The 23,134-nt window shown below is 37.6% G+C and overlaps 1 protein-coding gene across 5 annotated transcripts in view; it reads left to right on the top strand.

The window, feature by feature from the left end:
* KLHL32 (kelch like family member 32) overlaps positions 1-23,134 on the top strand; it is a 129,487-nt gene that overhangs the window by 61,338 nt on the left and 45,015 nt on the right. For all 5 annotated transcript variants that reach the window (XM_040598860.1, XM_040598861.1, XM_040598859.1 and 2 more), the window contains one exon: positions 6,529-6,627. In XM_040598860.1, the coding sequence (XP_040454794.1) occupies positions 6,529-6,627 (99 nt within the window). The remainder of the gene's footprint in view (positions 1-6,528; positions 6,628-23,134) is intronic.

Genomic DNA, 23,134 nt, shown 5'->3' with positions numbered 1-23,134 from the left:
ATTTTGGCGTAACTCTCCAAAAGCAAATTTGTGGGTAAGTCATCCTGTGGTATCTTCTTAGCCTGAGATTAACACAGCCTTACACCCTGCCTATAGAACGTTGAAATGTTTCCTTTTCATGAAAGCCACAAAGTAAGTTGCATTTATAATGAATCAAAAATAGGCTTTAAACTTTTTCTGTTTCTTAGCATATTTAACAGATTGTCTTTTACTCAAAAAATGCTAACATACCATCAGTCTTTAATAAAGGGAATATCAATATAATATTCCAGTTACAAATCTAGAATTTCATGGTAGCGCCTGATATATTGTTATTTCTTGTGCTTGGGTTGCTCTCAGTATTACTTTAAAGCATTATCAATGTGAATCCTATTTAACTGCTGCCTTTATTTACTAACTTTATTTTGTATTTATTTAGTTAAAAAACCTGTCATCCTGTAACAGCTATTATAACTTTACCAAAGAGGTTTCATGAACTGGTAGTGGTACCATCTGGTGATTTTTTTTTCAAATTCATGCACACAAATCTATGGTTAGTTATAATATCTTACAGCTCCTTTATGAAATTGTTCTTTCGGCTTAGTTATTTCTTTAACAAAAAATACGAAAGAGTGAAAGGTCTTCTCAAGTAATAAAGAAATAGTTGAAGTAAATATTTTGAAGTACAACTATTTCTCCTGATAATTGCTTTGATTCCTTTATAGAATATTGGCTTTCACCTCTCATCAAATCTCCCCCCTGTTTGATGGTGACAGTTTTTATAGTGATCAACCTGTATTTCATCTGCCATTTTCAGTTAAGACTGAGGGGAGACAGCTATCAATGTCTTAGCACCGCTTGTTCTGTTAATCCTTTCTAGCTCACTTGTGGATGAGGTGTATTGCAAAGCTGTATTGTGATGATTGATTTTTTGGGGTAAGTGACCTCCTGCGTCCTGTGTGTAGCAGTTCCACTGGTTGCCTTTTGATTAAAATTAATTGGTTAAACTGCCTAGTGTCCTTAGCAAAAATCACTTCAACTATCCTTGTTCTTTTCTACCGGGAACAACGTGCCAAGGTCATGGAAAACTGATTACAGCAGGACTATGTCTTGCTTTAAATACTTGGCATCATTTTAAAATGCAATTTCAAAGCCAAAAATAAAAATTTGATACTTAGTTTTGGACACTTCCTTTTTTACTTTGATCAGGAGGATAATCTTGTTTCTGTGCCTAGCAGTAGGTTACAGCTACTAGGTGTTAGGTTCACAGTTCAACTGCAGATTGCCCAGAAGGCTTAGAATAACACAGAGCTTAATTAACTCAGTTTATGCACTTTATTCCAGAGAAGCGTATCATGTTATTTGCTCTGGATCGGTATCAAGCTATGGACAAGACAGCTTTTCTAGAGCTGAAAGTAATCAAAGTAATGAAATGTCTTCCCAAAAAATAGTGAATTTGCTTGGAGGCTTACTTTAAATAATGGTATTTACTTATAATACTGATACTGATTTCATAATGGTACGAAGTTGCATCAGGGGAAGTTCAGGCTGGGTGTTAAGAAAAGGCTTTTCACTGAGGGTGGTCAGAGGGAAGTGGTCACAGCACCAAGCCTGTCAGAGTATAAGAAGCATCTGGATGACGCTCTTAGTCATATAGTTTAGTTTTAGGTAGTCCTGTGAGAAGCAGGGACTTGGACACTCCTTACAGGTACCTTCCAACTTGAGATACTTTATGATTCTATGATTTATATGCTGTGCATTTAACAGATACTTCCATTTAGTTTTCTGGAAAAATATTTTTGCATCCATCACAGAAATGCTGATCATGATGCCTTCTGGCATTGGCTAATGAGACATCTGGATTTTGTAACTATCTGATGTTAGGTGCCAGGGCTTTGGGCAGTTGCCTGCAGTGGACTAGAACATTCTTTCCCTGCTCACACTTTTTTGAAGCAGCAATTCTTAACCTGCAAGATGCTCAGGATTCAACTGAAGCACAAATTAACAGGGAGATAGGCAGAAGTGTTAACTGGCTGCGAATGAAATGCAGTCTAAATTGCTCTAAAAAAAAAAAAAGTTAGATTTTTGATTGCTCTCAAGCACACAGAATGGTCTCCAGAGGGGAAAAACAAGTGGTTCTTTTGTTAGATGCCTGTCTCATTTGAAATGTGGATCTCTGCAAGTGGAGTCAAGAAGGAATTTTGCATTAAACTGGCAGGATTTTTAGGGTTTCTTTGTTTTGTTTTGTTTTCTGTGTTAAATTCCATATGGTTTACTTTCTAGAGTTTTCTGACATGGCATTATATATTTTCTTACTGTTATAGCATAATGCTGGTTTATTTTTAATGTATATCATACCACCACTACACTTATTCCATGGCCCCATAAACAGCTGTATGGAAATGAGAAGGAAATGCAGGGGTATAAATGAGTAGCTGGAATGAAGGTGATAGAAGTGCATCCTCAATCTCTCCATGTTTGTCTGGGCATGCAGTTTAGCTCCCTGGGCCTAAAGTAGCTTTAGTTTAGTGTCTTTAAAAGTGTCTGGATGAAATATAATGGCCTGCAATATACGGGGAATAGATTAAACGATCTAATTGTTCTTTTGAGTTATAAACCTCATGAGGATCCGTAGATGTGAGTTAATCTGGACCTTGCCTTCCCTCTTGGGCTGTAAGTTTTTGTTGTGAAGGACAGTTCAAGGAGTTTCCTCCTCACTCTGTTTTGTCCATTACTGCCCTCTTTATTATGACCATTCAATTCTTGTGTTGGCCTGTACTGGTTTGTTTGTTGTAGGGGGGTGGGAGGCACTGAACGAGTAGGAGGATGTTCTCAGTCTGGGCAGTGTGGAGGTGAGGCATGAGTAGTTGTCCTTGAGAAAGGATGGTAGAAAGCATATCTCATATGCTGCTCCTGGCCCAAGAATCTGTAGCTGCTAATTCCTCTGTGTTGCCAAGAAGTCTCCTAAAGGAAACTGGTTGAAGGGAGAGGCAAGATGTGTGATCCCAGTTAATCTTTTCCAGGTTTACCCAGAGCCCTAAGATGTGATGGGTTGGAGGGGATGCAGGGTGAGTTGGGAAAGGAATAGGGAAATCTTAGGGGAAGGGGGAATGAATTCCAGTTTTAGAACTGCTGCCCAGAGGGCGGGTGTACAGTGGGGTGTTCAGGGCCATGTGTATCTGTGACCATGGGGCTGATTATAGAATTCCCTTTTCTGCTGCAGAAGCTCAGGTTTAATTTACAAAAGCTTCTAATTCTAGTATCTGCAGAGCATCTCTCCTCAATATATCAATGAAGCAGAAATGGATGCATTTCCATATATATTTAAATTATATATCTAAGAAATTGTGTAATCTGCCTTTCTGGACTTTGTGGACTCAGCATGCTGTTGCAAAGAAACACCAGATTTTTGCATCCATTTTATCCTTTGGCCTGTGAATCTGACCACAAAAGGGGGTGAACTGGATTGAGCGCATGCTCTCTCTGAAGGGTTTGTGGGGTGATGGAGGATGGAATGGCTGCCTTGAAGAACAGGGTACCTGTTTGAAAACAGTCATTGTTGGGGAGGAGAAAAATAGCTTTGACAAAGGAAATCAGTTTGAAAATGAGCAGTACGTGAAACCTGGAGGCTTGGGAAAGTAAATTACTCAGGCTTTCTGTAATATCTGCCCATTATATACGGGGAGGACGTGATTAAGCTGGTTTTCCCGGGTAGCATCGTGGGCCAGAGAAAAGTTGACAGCGTAATGAAAATTAACCTTCAGAAATAAGGGTCGAATAGAGGATTGATGGTAAGATGCAGCCAGGTGCAATACCTGAATATAAAAATAGCACAGAAATCAGTCTTAAGGTAGCATGTGTCACACACAGACATTTCCTTCACTGGTGAAGATTGCACAGTTTGTCTGAAGTCAATGGTTCCAAATTACTCCAATTTACTACCCTGATAATTATGCCTTGTGACCCTTGAGTTGAGGATGAGGTGGGGAAAAGGATTAATCTTCTGTCTTTAGTTTTCACACTTTTAATTTTTGATTAATTTTGAAGGTGTGAATCCAAAGTAGATCTTAGTTTCCCTCTCCTTAATTTTCAATAAACATCACTCTGAAGACAGAGCTATTGTTTTGAGGGTTAGACAAACAGAGGAGAGTCAGTCCGTGTGTGTACTTATGGTGTGCATATGGTGGTCTTTGTGCATTTACTTTTAGGATTCAGCTGGATAGCCTATATAGCATATAAACATCTATGCTTGTAATGAATAAAAATCAAGTAATTGTATTAATGTATAGAAGTTAAGAGGTGTGGGATAATTGTGAAATACCCTAGTTTCAGTAGAAGGAAGGCTTGCAATATTTTCTTTCTGCTTTATTTACAGCTCTCTTGTGGGTTTCCCCAGCATGCAGTTTGCTGATGGTAAACATTTAGCATAGTTGAATTAGTGTTTTTGCCTATATCCAAATGAGTATTGGATAAAAATTTAGGTAGTTCCATTTAAGGCAAAGTCTTGGGAAGAGACAAAATAGACTTTCCTCAGTTATACTCACCTTTGTGTTTCCCAAGATTTTATCTCAGCAGAATAAATCTTGTATGGTATAGGAAAGCTGTAAGAAATGGAAAAAGATGTAAAGAATGTCAGACGCCTTGACATGAACTTTTGTTGCTGACTTTGTGCAAAGCACCTCTAGGTACTAACCAGTCACCCTGCTTGACTCGTCTTACTTATTATCTCATAATGCTACTAGTATTGTTTGTAAATGGATTGCTGTAGCTTTAAAATACATTAATATTATCACAGTTAAATATAGTTTGTCAATGCCTACAAGGTAGTAATCTGCTTATGGTTCTGATTCTCTTAATGGTGTGTCTTTAACAATGCTAAGCTGGTGGCTGGCACTTAGTAAGTAATATGACATCAGATGACAACTTCCTCAGCACGAATGATGTCTGAATAACAAACACTGCAAAGTCTAAACCAGCTTGTTTTGTCAGTCTGACCTTGAGCTCTCACTGGAAAATATTTGTTAGTTCTGCTTTTTTTTTTTTTTTTCCCCCCTCCTTTTTTCCCCAGTGTATCTATTTGAGATATTTTTGTAACTGAAATCCTTCCTAGCTTTCCATTGAACTACCTCTCGTCATATATAGCAACCTCATTAGCACCAGCCTAAAACCTAGATTGTGCTGGGCCTGATTCTCATTTACATTAAGATCTTTACATGTCTTTCTGGCTAGATAAAGAACTTTTAAACAGTATGCAAATTACATATATGTTCACTTAAAACCTAGCATGAATATATATAGTGATTTGCACAAGCTTTAAGCATGTCATACACTGACAGAACTCAATGTAAATGAGCTCTTGATATAAGCAAGGATCAACCCCCTTCTCTCCTGTTCTTAACATATCCATTATGTTGGAGATAATTTGTAGGTTTGCTTGAAGAAAAGCATAGATGCTTTTTCATTTCCCTCAAAAACAGTTTAACTGCAAAAGATGCAGATGAGTGTCTTTCCTTTTGTTTGCCATCCTCCTTATTCCACTGCCTTTGAGACATATAAATGATGCTGTGAGATAAAACTAAATTGGTGGGCAAAAGAAAAAGGATCTGAAAAAAGCTTTACTTCCCTGTGGAGCAGTGAGAGACTGACCTCATGTGGTGTGAAACCAAAGTTGCCAGGGGAAATACAACAAGGGTAAAACTTGGAATAAACTGAGTATCTTTACAAATTAACTTTTCTCATGCATTTCTGATTTTTTTTTTAATGTTGCACGACTTATATTTAAAGAATATTATTTTGCATAGCTTGTAATGGGATTGCTGATAAGAAGTTGACCGGTGTCTGTATTCCCAGTCTTTTTTGTGTCCTGAAAGGGATCTTCTAAGAAGCTGACCCCAAGACAGCAGGCTAGGAGCTGAGGCCCAATTATCCTGACTGCTGCCTGTGTGTGATTTTAATTGAAATGAGTAGGAGTTTCGTGTGAGCAAGTGACAGAATAATCAGTCTTGGTTTCTTAGTCCTTTCTGGCACTTCCCCAGCAGCATGCTCACCCTGTGCCTTCACAACCTTACTCTGTAGAATGAAGACAGTGGTTAAGAAAATTATGAAGTGGTACCATGCAGAATGCGAAGGGTGTTCCTAGCCTGTATGTTTTTTACAAGCATTAATAATATTAATAGTAGAGACTTCTGAGTCAATTCTGTTGGCCTGATTCATCAGTATATATGGAAGTATCCAGGCATCTGGATAACAAAAGAAGGTTCTGTTATTTTGAAAAGTCACATTTTAAAATAAATATATTTAGTTTTAAAGGATTTAGGGGGTAATGTGGATTACGGACTCTCATAGGAAGATCTGCTTAAAAAGAATTAGGGAAATTCAGGTGAACTTCTAAAAACTCTGTCCCCATCCTGCAAAGACTTTTCTATATGCTTAATTGTACTCTTTCTATTCTTTATGTTGACTTAAATGCCTGAAATAGCAAAGGCCTTTATTACTTTCTACAAGTACTTAGAGTTCTACATGACAAACCTTCCATTTTCTTTTTTACAGATCCTCTTGGAACCAGGGGTAATACAGGATGTCCTAGCAGCTGGGAGTCATTTGCAGCTACTGGAGCTTCTCAGTTTATGTTCTCACTATCTCATTCAGGTGAGGCTTCTCTGGTTACTATCAGCCATTTCTGTTTGGTAAGCTTTTGTTTCAAACCTAATTTCAGCAGGACAGTGTTAGTACAATACCTGGTGTCATCTAAATGGCAATAAACTGGATTTCAGGAGGCCTGAATTTTGGGTGTAATTTGGATATCAGTGTGTGGTAGGTACTTCCTCCTCCCATTCATTTTGTCTTTTTCAGTCCTGAAAACAAGCATAGTCTAACTGATTAGTATCAGTATATGACAGTTTGATTCCTTTTTTTACCAGAGAATTTGCTTTCTCCTGCCTCAGGTTACCAAATGTTAAATACTTCCCTATTGTGATGGTGAGTATTGTGAAGCATTTAGATCATAAGTGTTTACAGCAGAAGAATATTGATATGTTCATTTCAGGTCACACTACCTCTCACTGAAGGAGTAGGGCTTATTAGAATCACACCTTATTTGCAGCTGGCCTTATGCCCATAATGCTGATAATATTATTAGTATTAGGACTGTCATTATGAAGCGAAAAATCTGAATCCAGTAAAATATTTTTTTTTGTGCTTGGCTTATATAGGAGATGGCTCACAGTGGTAGCAAAAACATAGCTTTGATGTGGATCTATGAAAAGACTTATTAAAAAAAAGGCAGTAGCAATTCTGCAGAACTGTTTCCTTGTCTCTAATTTTTCAGTATTGTTTCTGAAATAGGGTGTGTTGGCTGCATCTGTGCAACAGCTGGGCATGGAACTGCACATCAGCATGATCCTCTCCATATGCACTTGCCTTCCAACAACATAACTGCCTTTGAACAGTCTGAGTGTGCTTGGCAGCACACTGAGCTGCTGAGTACTGTATGCACGCAGGATCTCACGTTAAGAGCTTTAGGATGTACTTGAAGGCTAGGCTTCGTATGGAGAAAGAATCTGTTCTTCGAGTGTTACCCCTAGTGAAGCCTTCAAAATGTATGTTCAGATAATAAGGTGATATTAATTTGTGTGTTATAAATTAATTAGAAAGTTAAAGGAGCTGGTAGACTACTACAATCTATTTTTAGGAAAGTAAGGAGGGATTTAATTTTTCTGAGAAAACAGACATGTAACGGGAAAGATGGTTGGTTTGAGAAATAAGAAATGTGAGATGCCAAATAAGCCACAAAACCATTTGCCTACCAGTTGTCAGGCAGGCCTGGGAAGGAGTTATTGTAGTGAGAAAGAAGATACAAGTCTTAACATTGATAATTGTAGAGTGTATTTAATGGCCCCACCAGTAGCGAATCAGTCAGTGTGAACATGTCTTTGCTGCTTCCATGCTCTGTGTTTGCCAGAAATTGAACTAAGGAGACCATTGCAGCAAACAGCCCAGAGGAAATATTAAAGAGTAGGGAACAAGCTGAGTATTGTGGTGCTGGTGAGGTAGGGACATGAGAGGAATGTAGGAAAGGAGCAGGTACATGCCCAACATAAGTCCTTGTACTAACTTCTTCCATGACCTGTGTTGAGTAGCCTGTGGTGTTTGTAGCTCTTCCCTCGGCACCATCTTAATACTTTTAATCGCAGGGTCACTGCAGTGGAAAGGCAACTGTAGAATTAGCAATGCTTTGGACCTTGTCCTTGGTGTGCCAGCTATAGTCAAGTATTTAGAACAAACTGCTAATGATTTTTTTAAAAAGCCCAACAAACACACCAAAAAAAAACCCAAAACCAAACAAAAAAACCCCAAACCCAAACAAAAAATCAACACCAAAACCACACACACCCTGCCCCCCACACTCCCCTGAAAAAAGCCCCAGAGTGAGCAAACATTGCTGCCAAATTACTCTGTAATTAACAGACCAGTAAAAATTCTCTGGAGGTGATGGTCAATATGCAGTTACTCAAATGATGTGAAGGAGCTCTGTTGTACTCAGTGTGCCGAGATAGGGTAACTGGAGCTACTTTGGTATAAAAATTAAGAAGAAGTGGGTCCCAGTGTCCAGATTTTCAGTGATGGAGGCAGACAAGATAGGGAAGGAAGGGCAGAGAATAAGGAGGAGAGTAGGTGTTGGGAGACAGAGAGCAGTGGTAGTACTGTAAAGTATTTTTTAATCAGGGTCTCATTATAAGGTTTTGAATCTGCATGGACATCTGTGGGATCGCTGTAGCTTACTTGCACTACTTAGGTAGTGTAATTAATTATTACTGTAGCTTTACTAAAAGTAAAATTGAAGTAGTTTAAGTGGCTTTAAGAAGGCCTTCTTTATCCTTGTTGGTAACTGGGTGTCTTGTCACCCTGCATGCTGTGATACAGATGCTGGAAAGAGAATAATGCTTGTCCTTTCTCTTCTTTCTGATGAGTCTGAGTGCTACAGAATTCTTGATTTACTGTACTAGTGAATTTCTTTCTTGCTGTTTTGAGTTGTTCAGATATCATGAATTTAGCTTAGTTTAGCATAAATTCAGGGAATACAGTATGTAGAATCTAGCTGTTACTTATTATTATTGTGTAATGATGACGCTGCGTTTTAACTTCGTAGAATTTCTTCAGTTGTTTGGATTGGACCAGACGTTTCCTGTTAAAAGCGTGCTGCTGTTATTGTTAAAGCTTGTTCTAGCTCTTTTCTCTAGATGTTCCAGCTTGTCACGTCTTCTTGATACTTTTATCTGGGGCCTGTAATTATTCCATGGATATCAATAAGGATTTTTTTTTCTGCTACAAATGAAATTGACATGGTCCGTACACATATCTGTTCCAAGGCATATTTGTAGTCTGTGAGATTGCAAAGACTATATTGATCTAATTCGTCGAAGATGATTGTCAGAGTGTCTTAATTGTCAAAGATGAATTAAGGAATTTCCTCTCAGTTGTCTTGGAATAAACAAGATGTTATTTTGACTATAAGACAGATCCTCTGTCTCATAGACCAGCCAATTTAGAGCACTTTAATTTATTGATAGATCTCAAAAAGATTTCTGTAACAAATTGTTTGAATCACAATTATGGAATTTTTGTAAAGAGCTTTTGATTAAAGGAAAAACAGAAAAAAAGAGAAGAACATTCTTTCCCTCACCCTCAATTAGGTAACATCCATGTCCAAGACATTTGTGATAGCATGATGCAGTGGAGGTTTCTGACAACACTGCTAGCTTACTAAATGTGTTTTATCATCTATAAACTTCACATTATCAAGTGTTCTGTAGCATCTGATGTTGATTCCATTTTCTTACTGGAAAACTAATTTTCATTTTTGATTGATAATTTACTAATTCTTATTTTAAAAGAATTGTAAATTGCATTTTTCTACTTGCAAACAAGAGAAATGGCCAAGCATTCCTTACTTTAGGTCTTAATTCCGGCTTTGTGTCGTGCAGACTTCTCCTGCCTCAGCAGTGTCATATCTTGAATTATGATCACCACCTAGCCTTTGCTGTTTGGGGTTTTTGGTTTTAGCTCTGTTTGTAGAGGGAGACTTTTTGGAGCATGCTGATGTATGTTATTTGAGATACATACATATTCATGAATCTCTTTGATTATGTTGTCTGCATAATTCTCAGGTACTTTAAACATAGAAACAAGGCTTGAAATCTCACACATCCATCTCGATCTAAACAAACGCTAGGGCAATGTGATTGTTCTTGGATGTATTGCTGCCCCATAGGTGTGGAAGCTGAAGGCTTGAGCTTCCTGTGTCTTGAATTGCACTAAAGTCTGTGGTCACACACAGAGTATTTGCTTGCAGAGTGCACATCTAGTTCTCTAAGACTCTTTGTTTCCTGAGTTCGTCTTCCAGCTCAGATTGATTGTTAGTTTTGGCTGAAGTTTTTCTAAGGAGGCTAACGCAGAGAGCTGCAACCAGCAGGTAAACTCTGAATTATAATGGAAGCAGATTATCTGAATGTCATTTCCCTTTTAAAAGCTCTAGCTTTTAGAGTGCCAGCGGACCATAACTGTCCTACTGTGACAATGGAGAAGGCATGAGAAAGCTAATTGAAGGCGTTGAATGTGATGGAAGTCTGAGAATGGACTTCTTAAATGGAGCTGTGGAGAACATGGTATTAGGTAGTGTGTTTGTGATGACCTGGTTTACACTTAAAACTTGCAAATGTTTTTCTGAATGGTACATGATGACTTTATTCTTATGCAAGAGTACAAACGTGTTAAAAGATTTATTCAGAATATAGAAATGTTTTTCATAAATGTCTGAGTTACATAACTGATTGTAGATGTAAGAAGTTTTGTCTTTTACAGCTGTTCGTGTATTCAGTACCAAAGAGAGCCACAAACTGCAAAGCATTTCAACAATCAAATTGTAATAGGGAGGAAATGCTATTCAGAATACAAGTTTTTTTGGAATTTCCTTCTACTGATCAACATGATCTCAATATTGTGTGGATATAGCTTTAGTAATCAGCTTTTAAGACAGAGGTCGATTTCCACTGTCATTCAGAGGTCTGGACATAAGACTGCCCATTGTGAAATCTTAAAGCTAAGTGATTTTTCTGTGTTTTCTCAAGTCCAGTATTACTGTTTTCAGTGGAGTCCCATATACCTCCTGGATTACATTCAAGGTAATAGAGTGATAGGTGTGAGTGAGAGGTTTAAAAGTCACAGAACTGTCCAAAACAACCCACTCATTTCTGAGAGGCAGGACATGGCATTATTGTTAGCTTTTACCCCTTTAACTTTCTGATGCCAGATCAGGCACATTTTGTGAAGAGCAAATTAAGTTTGCATACTGGACAGAGTCTGGGATATCATTTATGTTATGTTTATTGGTTGGACAGTTAAGTATTTTCAATACAGCCTTATTAGAAATGGTATTAACTGTCATTGTACTCAATGCTGGAAATAATTTCCTATTTTCACAGTACTAAGGAGCAGCAAGTATAGTAGACATGAGCAGTGATCCCGATTGCCATTAAAGTTCCCCTGACCGTTAAAAAGTTGTTCTTGGGATCATGAATGTTTTTCTGTCAAGAGAAGTTAAAACTTTGATGCCAATTTAGCCGTTAGTTTTAACTGCATTAAGTTCCCTGCGAAATGATAAAGGCATTACGTTACCTTTTAGAAACTTCATTACAGTGGATAGAACTCTGCCACAGGTATATGTGCTCACTTGCTACTGATGTCGGTCATAGCATCTTTAAACAGAGGTAATTTAAGCTGAAAAGAACATTTTAGGTGAGTGATTAAAAAAGCCTGAAAAACCACAGCACTGTACAGCAGCAGTCAACTGGAATTTTCTTAGGGCCACCTTTGTACCGTATGCTCTGGATTCTTGTATACAAAAGCAGACAGTGAGCGAGATCAGGCCTTGAATGGAAAAATCAGATTAATCAACTTGCAAATGATAAAGAAAGACCTCCTGGAATAATTCTTGGTAATAAGTGAGACAGGCAAATTGTCTTGGGTAGGGGCATTTGATTTTTAACCTTCTACTGTAATGGTCAATCTAGGCTTATAAAACAAAATTTTTTCATGGTGTATGAACACCTAATGAACTGGATCTTTTCTTCTAGTAATTTTAAACTATTTAAATGTGTTTATAGATTGAGATATGATACTATTTTTAAAAGGAAGAATCTACAAATTAATCTGCCTGTGGAATTAAAAGGAGCGTGCATGTTTTTTATATGTGGTGGGGCCAGAGCTTCAAAAATGTTTATTTTTCTTAAACCCAACTTCTCCATTTGGAACGGTGCCAACAACACAATTCCAACTTTCACTAAGATACTCTCCTTCAGAGATGAATTAATTCTTGCACTAGAGATTGAGAGCATCACCTTTGTACTGCTAGGAACCCCAGCTCAGTTGGGATTTTAGCTCCTGGATTTTTCATATAGAGCAAATTAAACTTCTGGAAAAAAAATCCAAAGGTCATCTAGCAACCAATGCTTGCCCTTTTTTTTAACTAATACTGAGTTTTTAATCTAAGTACATGCTTGCACACTTTCTACCACCCCTACTTCCCCAGAATTAGAGTGGTGTTTTATAAAGCCACTACCATCAAACTTGCATCTTTATCCACCAACTTTATCCCATAGTGGAAAGAGTGACCTTCCCCTACCATGAATATGAAGTAGACAGAAATTATGTCGTCTTGCATTTTGCTGGTTTTCAGTGTTATGCAAGCAGTTGTTGCTGTGCTAGCCTGCTATTTTTTGAAGGAGCATGTTTTGTCAGTTTTTGAGTCATTAAGCTATTAACAGTCATTAGGAAAATTATTGTACAAAGCTTAGAAATAACTTTGGGAATTTATCTCCGGCTCTCTCTTTAACATACAGATACATTACAGAAATACATATTTTTATATATGAAACGTGAATGCACTGCTGAGGATTCCAACTTAAAATGAGACTTGGGGAAAAAAGAATATGGTGGTGGTTTTCTCCATTTTTTGCAGTTGGTGTCAGTGAAGAAAGTAAAACTGGTATACCCAGTCGCTTTGAATCCCATTCTTGCTGCAATCCACTTGCTGCGGTTTAGCTGTGAAGTGACGGTGGATATTCTGCTCCTGGGGGTATTAACTGTTAGAGATAGTGGCGCAACTGCGGTCAGGAACCTGCTGGTCGGTTGTGTCTCTGTGTGTGTTCTACTTGTCCTAATGAAGTAATAGCTGGGAAAGCTGAACCAGAACTGCTGATGGATGTGCAAAGAATTGTGCTGGAGTGTCTAGGTTTACTACCACTGGCCAGATTAAAACTCTCAAGCTGTCTAGCTAGTTGTATGGATACACACTGCTGGTCTTCTGCTTCAGAGTTGCAGGAGAGGTCACAAATTGGGAAGAGACAGATACTGCTACGTCTTCCTTGTCTTTGCACTTTCTGTCAGGAAGGGAGAGCAGTTTTGGTATGTGTCTTAAAGAGGAACAAAGAAACTATATTGCTTCACCGTTTCCCTCTCTGCCCTTCTGGTGTTGTCTTTCTACTCGGTGTGGCTTCCTTACCTGACCTTTCTGTCCGTCAGCCCCTGAAAGATTCCTGCTTCTAGCATCTTTCTAGTGTTTTTATGAAGCTGTAAACAGAGGCCGATGATTCCCAGATGCTTAGTGTACAAAATTCTCCTTTGGTTTTATTACCTTGTGATCAATACTGATGTACTATGTCATCCCTCCTGCCCCCCCTCCCCGGTGTCTTTAGCTTTTGAATCTCCTCGTTAGTTGAGGCTGTTTAGATACGTGAACCCCCCAAATGGCAGCATTTGTAATTGGGTAGTGCAGCTTCGCTTATCTGCTGGTGACCTCGGCGACATGCCGAGTTAGCAGTCTGGCGGGAAAATTTGTTTGATGGCAAGAGACAGCACCGGGAAGGCCGAATGGCGGCGACTTGGAAGGCGGCAGTTGGGGCCCTTCCTCCCCCGGCGCGGGCAGCAGGTGGCGCTGTGAGCCCGTACCAGTTCGAGCAGATAAATTCGAGCTGAAATCAGAAAAAATGAAAAGAAAAATTATTTATTTTTACTCCGTATTAGTCTTCTGACCTAATCAGTAAAAAAGTCATTATTCACACAACACTGGGCAATATGGATTGTAATTTTTAACAAATAATAGGAAACTGTTAATGTTTTCGCAGGAAATACAGTTCTGTCTTGTGCAGCAATGGTCATTTATCACTGCACTTTGTGAAATCACTCATTTGTTCTAATTTGAATGTAAATGACTCTAAGGTTTTACAAATAAGGTGACAGACTCACATAAATGTAATTGCAGGGTTCATCTCTCTCTTTTTATATATCACTCATTAAGTTATGAATTAAATACATCGTATTAAACCAGGGGCATGTCCAATGATGATATTGTAATGGCAAATTACTCTATGCTATTAGAGGTGTATTTTTTATTCATGGACATTAATTTGTCATTAAGCGGCATTAGTTTAGCACTTTTATGTGGAAGACGTGACCTGAAAGAGACTTACAGCTCTAATGTGAAAGAATGGGAATACAGGGACCAGATGTACAGAGATTTTTTTTTTTTACCTCCAGTAAAGAAGTAGAGGGACATTTTAGTTAAATTTGCTTTGATCTAAAGCAATGTCAGTTGTGTTAAGCCGTCTTAGCAAAGGTGTTTCTGAAACATGAAGATGCTTTGGCTATAAAGTATTTACCAATATGGGAAAAGCCAGAATGCTAAGTACAAAATGGTGACTATAAATCATTTGTAACCTATGAACCTGAAGAGAACATTGGGCCTGAAGTGAGTTACAATCTGATTTTATCTCAGAAGTATCACTGGGGTAGAGAGTTAATTGTCCATCTTTTCTTTCCTCTGTACTGGCTTAGCCAAAACAAACTAATCTTTTTTTCCTCCTTAACTGTGAAGAAAGTATCTTTTACTTTCCTCTATACTTTGTATTTTTAAACACAACTATTATTATTTTCACAGGGATCAATTTCAAGTTTGAAATGTTAAGCAGGAGAAGAATCTTTCTTAAGTAAATGGATGTGAAATTTTATTATTTGGTTAAATTTGAGAGGCAACTTGGCACTTGAAGCAATAAACTGAGGAAAATAACGAATGACTCTGCTTTGTCTTTTACGAGGCTTTTTAAAATATCTTATTTTCATTTTACCGTCAGCCTGATAGGAGAGAATATCCATTCAAAACCTTGGTTACTTAATGGTGGAAATGGAGATGTCATAAAGGTCCAAGCTGAGACATCCCCCAGTTTGGCAGTATTTTCATTTTAGACATTTCTTTAGACAATTGCTCATTAAAGGCAAAAAGTCTGAACTTGATACGGATCTATGTAGTTGATTCCCCGTACCACTGTTATAGGTTATGTTTTTCTGATGGCTTAATCTTTTCTTTTTGACCCATCTCTCTGAACTGCTTACAACACACTCACTTAACTAGTGTGTTTTGCTAGTTAAGAAGAAAGATTTGTAATGAAAATGACTTAAGCCCAAAGTATACGTAAGTAGTTTCAGAAATTTAAATACCCCAAATTATCACCTAGTTTTAACTGCTGTTAAATACTATTTCAGTACTTAATAGAGAAACATTTTTCATTGAACCATTTCAGTTTGTAGGGGAGCACAAAGAAGGAAACAAGTTTCATGTAAGGCTGTTAATGTTTTTTAGTAGGTCTCAGCAGCGGTAAATGAAACAGCATTTTAGCATGTTCCATCTTTTACAGTGTTTTGTTTGCACAACTGCATCAGAGTAGAATTTGCCAGGGAACCAGTATCTTGCCTCAGAATTGTGATGTAGGCTAATTCTATTTAAAACAAAAACTCCATTTCTGTCCAGGGTATTGAATAGGTCTTGAACGCAGAATGAATATAAGTGTATGCATGCTGTCTTACTGAATCCTCAGCCAATACGCAATCAGAGCTTTGAAAGTTAGAAAATGTCCTCATTCATCTCACTAATTATAAAAATTATAGATACAAACCTAAAGATTAGTAGTATCAACAACTTTGTTGATCATCAGTCATGTCCTGCAAGTGTGTTATTCCAAACTGAAAAATGTTTGTAACTTTATTCACTTGTTTTCCTGTGTAATCTATTCTAAACATCTGTTTATTAATTTGGAGGAAGATGCTGCTAAATTTCCCATCTGTTTCAACAGAGTCTTATAGAATTTGTGATTTCTACCACTGGTTGTGTCTAGTTGCATAGGTGGCATTGGATCTTGAATGATGTTAACCATGACTTTTATTTGCAGTTCAGCGGGAACTGAGCTACTAACAGAGGGAATAGTCTCTACATTAATTTTTATAGAAGCTGTGGTGCCCTCTGGATTAGAGGGGTAGTAATATATTGGCTGGACTTGCCTCGTAAACACTGACCTTTGTGAAAGTTTCCAAAGCCACTCAAAAGAGTTCTTTTTCCTATATTCCATTTCAGTGTTTTCTCCTTGTTTACCATAAGCCACATCTGTTCTAATTATATATGCAAGAAGGCCTTGAATTTCCATAGCATCTAAGCACACCTGTTTATCATGAGGGAAAGTACTGTAGTAACCTCAGGTGTGCTCAGCCCCCCAGACACATTGGGATTGGAATTCCCACAGACGTGAAATAGCATATGGTGGCCAGGGGTAAAGCTAGGGGACAGGCCCAGTCAGTGGTTTTACGTCCTTCTGTTCTGTTTTTGCCTGCCTCACTATTTTTACTGATATTTGCAGCATCACCATCTTCATGGGGAACTGAAGTATGCGGGAAGTAGATGTATACACTGATGATGTCAAGGACCCTGACAGGCTGGTAGTGAATATATTTACTAAATACTTGAAAGTGTTTGACTACCTAGAGGCTGATTTGAGTCTTAACTTGGATGTGTATTATACACCATTGGTAAAAAGTCTAAACAAGTTCTGGACTCATATAGCACCATTCAGCCCTGGATCAAAAGTTGAACAGATTAATCAAACTTTTTGAAAAGGAATAAAACAATTAGTGAAAATGATCAGTGTGTGTGGTGAATATTTTGGGGTAGGGGAAAACAAACAATATCAGGCATATGTAACTTTTGATAAGCTGTTGTTAGCGTTTTGCTTTTAGGTGTGGTTGAAATCTTTGAAATGTAGCAGCATTACTTTGTAAAATCTGAAAATTACTGATTTCTATAACCTTGCATGGTATAATCATTGACTAAAATCTTTTTCAGTAAGTAAGCTCTAGTTAATTTTAAAAAAACAATGACTTAGATTGGCTGCAGAAATACATTATTTTTGAAGTAACTGAGCTATGTCCCTCCTCTAAATGCCCTTCGAATTTTCTGTAAAAGTGTGTCTGGCTTCATTTCATGTGTTTCATGGTTTTGAGCTACTGGCAAGCATCTGTGGTTGTGAACACTTAGAAATTGGGCCTGTTCTGCTTTTAAATGCGGTGTCTTCCCAATGAAATCTTGAAGCCAATGAGAATTTCATGATTTGATTACATCTTAAATATATTATGACGCATTGATTAAATATTTTTCTCTTCTATTTTTCTGTGGGAAAAAAGCCTTGGTGGTAAAGCATGGAATTCTGATTGTTAGCTGTTTGAGATCGGGGGGGGGGTGGGGAGGGGGGAGAGAGAGAAGAATGATGAGGGATTCTTTTTCATTCTTGATAAGAACTGCTAGAAACTACATGAACCAAAGTTGGCATGATCTTTGAAGTCTCATGCCTTCAAACATGTTCACTTCAAAGCAGTGTGAACATTCACACATTAGTTTTGGGAGGACTTGTGACTTCTTTGACACTACTGAAGGACAGATGTAGGAAATGTCAAACTGGGCATTGAGTCAAGGTCCATTTTTTACCTTTGGGCTTTGCCCTTTCTAGGTTTCCTATTTTTGAGAGTCGAGTTTATAATAATTTTGACCAAGAGAGTGATAAGTGAATCCCTAGTCAATAATGCTTAACATACAAGCAAATCCCCCTCGATCCTCATGCATACTGAATTCTTTTTTTATTTTTTCCTTCTAATTCAGTGTTCCTGTCAGTATTGTTTTCATTCTTTCACTTCTTGTATGTGGACTACTACTACTTTTTATCCTGCTTACCTTCTAAGATTAGTTCTGATTATTATGTAGGAAACCTACTAACCAGCACAGCTCCAAGCCATGAGGAGGAGAGATGCTCTTTTCACTGCATAAATTTAGGGACGGTGTGTTGTGGAGGGTTTTATTTTACTGAGACATAATGCTTATGCAAAACATGCTACAGACATTTTGCTGATAGATCGAGCTGTATAAATAACTTTAAATTGTGTTAAAGTTGGGGGTGGGGAAGGAAACAATTTTCTAACTACTAGAGCACTGGAATGTGTTCCAGGCGTTTGAGGTTCTGGGTTTCGTATCTTCTGCATCATGGGAAATCTTTTAGATTACTCTTTTTCTCCACCTTTTTTCTCTGTAAAATGAGAATTTGCCTTGGTTTAGTGCTGTGAGCAAAAACTTTCTTAGTGATTTTTGAGCTGAGGTCAGATAGTGCAGGAGCATAGAGATACCTGAACAAATGACAGTTTTCCAAATAAAATGGATATGTTGCCTTTTTATCATTCACATACAAGTTCTTTTAACTGCTGAGTACCCTCATATCTTCCTGCAGCTGCAACAAGTCTCTTGTTCTTTAGAGGAATGTGAAACCATATGCCCTCGGAGGTGAAATTGTGCAAATATTTCCTCCTTTACCTGTATAGACAATTGTCAAAAGACTTGGTTTATTGCAGCAACTTTTTAAATGCAGAGTTGTGAAATGTTCTTAATCACACGAAGGCAGTGCTATCAGTCCTGTCCTTCCTAGTCCAGTGGCTAGGGTAACTTTGATCCTATATTCATGAGCCAGAAAATATTTTCTGAAGATTTGTTCAGAAATTTTTTGCTTTCATATATTCTTTCCATTTAATAAAAATCTTTGCTTAAGGTCAAATCTTCAGGAGTCTTTCTTTAAAACTAATTTGAGGACATTAAAACTTGCAAGGTTGGTTTTCCAGCCTATAGTATTTTCATATCCTTGAAGTGTGGACTTCAGAACTGGGACCGATATTTGAGCAGTAGCTTTAAAAATGCAACGTGGAAGCAGCAAGAGCGTTTGGTTTTTTTATTGAATGGTACTTGGTGTGCATTTTATGACATGAGTTTTTTGTTTAGTTGGTTTTTTTATTCCTTTGGTGCAGTACTGTTCTGAGAACTGATGTTGCTATTTATGACTGCTTCTTAGTGCCTCCTGATGGTCTGTAAGTGTTGTTCTGAATAGCGCCTGGTATATTTTCTGTATTAGCTATGTGACTGGTTCTTGGATTTTTATTTCTTAATGTGATCACTTTGCCAGGAAAGCCAGATAATACTCATAGTCTGTCATTCCCGTAATTTGTTACCCTATTGCTTTTGCAGAGTCTTCTGCAAACTCTGCGGGTGAAACTTACTGTTCTCTAGTTCAAGTAAACTGTTAACAGTATGGGACCAAGAGTCAATTCCTTGAGAACTTTGCCAGGAAATGTTATACTGCTTTATGACCTACCATTAGTAACTTCATTTTGAGATGGTCATTAAACCAATCTTTGATCCATCTAAGATGCATCTTACTAAAAGTATGTGATATATGAAATTTATGAAATACTATAATGCTCAACTTTCTCTAATACTCCTTGTGTTAAATTTGTCCCATTTTATTCTGCCAGTATTTCTTGTAAACTTGGGAAAATGAGCTCTTCTGAGGTTTCAAAAAAAAAGTTCCCCTACTGACTCCTTATTCCTTTCATAAAAGTCAAACATTGATAGATAGCTGGGGTGATGTGATTTTTACAATGCATTAGGAGCTACTGATTTCAAATTGGTGACTGATTTCGCTTTGTCTATCAAAATTATGCTCAGTATTGAGTTATTGTGCACTAGATTCAGCTTTTCTGTAGATAGTGTCACATACTGCCGTAAAATTCTGAGAAAGCTTTGCTGCTTTGCATTCAGCAAAAATTTCTAAGACTTGAATCTGTATGTTAATTGACCTGTCATTCCACACATTTTAGTTTGTTTCATTATCTGGTGATATTAGATGTCCTGCTCGCTACAGTTACTTTTTTCCAAATCTCCATTTTTAAGTGCGTTTATTAGCTCTGTAATCCTTAAACATTTGGTGGCAGGCTGTTGCCCAGGATTCTGAAGCAGAGACAGGTTTTTAAGAAAAATGGTTTATTACAGAGCACACATATACATCATTGTAATGTTCCAGAAATAAAATGTCATAAAAGATTATGAAACAGAGTTATTTGAATCATATTACATATTCTTTGCATATGAACACCTCCCCTGTTCTTATTTATACCTAGAGTGTTAACATTAGTATATTGATAATTTTGGAATATGCTCCCTGTGTTTGTTTAGCAATACATCACGAGTGTTGACTTCCATTTTTAGTTAGTGACTATCATGCTATTACCCATCTTCATCCTTATTCATTTACATTTATGTATTACATTTATCCTACAGTTGGAGGAACTATCACCCAGCCTCGCTGAGAAGCCATGTCTTCTTTTGATTGTGTTTCTAATTCTCCTGCTAGGTTCCAGTACTGTTTGCTCCTGCTCCTTGTTGTCTCTGGAGTTCCTGTCTGGATCCGCTCTCCTGTTCTGTGGTCTGGGTTTTTTTCATGCTTCTGCATTCAAAAGTGCTAGTGTCTTTCTCTGACCTGCCAGGGCTCCAAAGTGGACCCTAAGCAGCACCACAGAAACGGACTTCCAGGCTTCAGGTTTTGTCATTGTGATTTGGCTCGCAGTGGACAGCGATGCAGACGGGATCTTGCTTAGCTGTGGAATACGTTATGGACAGTGCAGCTAGAAGGGGGTGAGATTTTAGCTGCAAAGTTCAAAGATATCATTACTGAGTATACCCAAACTATTTAGTGTTTTTAGAGGCTGATGAGGGGGGTCAACAGAAGTTTTTCACAGTGACGGGGACTCCTATGGGTAATTTCCATCCTGAATATTTTTAATGTGAAAGACCAATGGTCTTTTTCTGTTGATCTCAGTAATGCGTGACATGTTTTCAAGAGACTTTAAAGAGATTCATTGTGAGGCTGGAAAACTTCAGCTTTGAAGTATTAAGTTTTGATAAAATAGTAAATTTTAAAAAAAAGGCATTGGAAAGGGAAGATATTGGGTACCTTAATACATCTACTAACAGATTTATGTTGATTTTTTTTTTTCTTACTCTCCCCTTCCCCTTCATGCTGGTAATGGAATTAAGAATAAAAATGACACTTTAACACACTGTATATTAGAAACATATTTTCTACTTATATTTTCACTGTGTTTGAGAGTTTTCATACTTTATAGTGATTTAAAACTTACTTTGCTTTTCAGAATATTAAGGGGATTTCCTGCCTACTTTTGAAACAGATCTTAAGAAGATTATTGAAATAATATTTCCCCCAATAAGTAACTGGTATGTACCAAGACAATTACAAGATCTGTTACTCAAATGTAGAAAGAAATTAAATAAGCAATTGGAAAATAATTTCTGAGCATCCCCAGTAGAATCTACTGTATCATACTCAATTCCCATTTGTAACATGTCGTATTATTTCTGTCCTGCCTTGGCAGATGGAAGGGCTGTTACAGTGTCTCACTTGAGGATCAAGTTTACAGAGAATTTTTGTGTATTAAATCATACAGTGGCTTTGAGCTATAAAGCGATACCATCAAGAAAAAGGCAGTTTGAGTCTAGAATATTTCATGCAAGGTAATTTATAAAGCTAAGGAAGTATTAATGCTGGTGTACAAGGTATTGCTGAAAAATCATGAATACTGTGAAGAGTTTGTTCATGCAGAGGAATAAATGAAGTCAGACTGGGAGAGGTGTAGAAAAGGGCAGCTAAGATGATCAGGAAGGCCTGTTTTATGTAAGGAGATTAAAAGAGCTTGGCTTGTTTAGTCTAGCAAAATGAGGAATATGATTGCTTTCTGTAAACATATCAAGGGAATAAATACTGAGGGAGGGGGGAGCGCGGAGAGAGTGAGTGGTGTTAAAACTAAAAGATAACGTTGGCACAGGAACAAATGCATATAAACTGAGCAAATTAAGCTGAAAATTAGGAAACAGTCTCAAAATCAGTTGAGCCTGCTTGTAGTAGTAGCTGGGAGCAAGAACAGAGTGAGTTTTGAGATGGATCTTTCTTAATCTGTGATTAAGATTATTTGATGAGCTTGCCCAGCATAGTAGAGGAATAAACTTCTGCTCCTGTATTCTCATGGCGTTAAACTGTTTCAATTAAGAGTCTGCAAAAGAATTGCAAGCAATAGTATTGTACAGTCCTATTTTTCTTTATTCTTCTTGCTGACAGTAAGTAATTTTTTACCTGATACCCCTGTGAACTTTGGATTTCTAAAGGACAGAAATTGCTCTTTCTGGATTTGACAATAGCAGCAACAAAACCAAAAAATCAACATTTACCATAAAAGATTGCTGGTGGTTGGTGGATTAGCCAAGTAGGTTTCAGCTTTCCTCAAGCACTTTACTAATGCTGAAGAGTTAGCAAAAATATTAAGTAACAAAACATCTGTAAAGACTCTGTACCAATATTCTGTGATTTCTGCTGGAGTAACGAATGCAGGATTATGTCATTCCTCGTAGCATATTTGAAGAAGAGACAGGCTCCCTTAATTGGCAAGAACTGTAAACATTGATAAATCTGATTAAATCCTCCCTTTGGGTTTCTGCTGGCTGAAATTGTATAAAAGGGCAGGTGATGGTTTAGATGAGATTTCCATGTTTTGTTTCATCCCTGTATTTTTTATTTGTTAAATAATACTGATTGTTACAGTTACTTTGCCAGGAATACCTGGCAAAATATGGAGCCAGGTGAGGTGTGAAGTGCTTCATTTGGGGAGTGTTTGTGCCAGTTGCAGTTTAAAAAATTAAAAAAGAAAAAAATATTCTCACAGCAGCATCTCTTTAGCAGGTGGAAACAGCTATTGGAAACTCTGCAGAACCTTACCTGTGGTTGTTCCAATGGTACCATGAAACTTTTAATTGTGTAGATTTAAGGTTTCGTTATATTTCTTTCTGTGATGCACATAATCCTGTATGTAATATACGAGGTATGTACAATCAGAGTCA

This window comes from Falco naumanni, chromosome 6, assembly GCF_017639655.2.
Source record: "Falco naumanni isolate bFalNau1 chromosome 6, bFalNau1.pat, whole genome shotgun sequence".
Lineage (NCBI taxonomy): Eukaryota > Metazoa > Chordata > Aves > Falconiformes > Falconidae > Falco > Falco naumanni.
The sequence above is the reverse complement of the archived record's forward strand: the minus strand, read 5'-3'. Positions and strand labels throughout refer to the sequence as shown.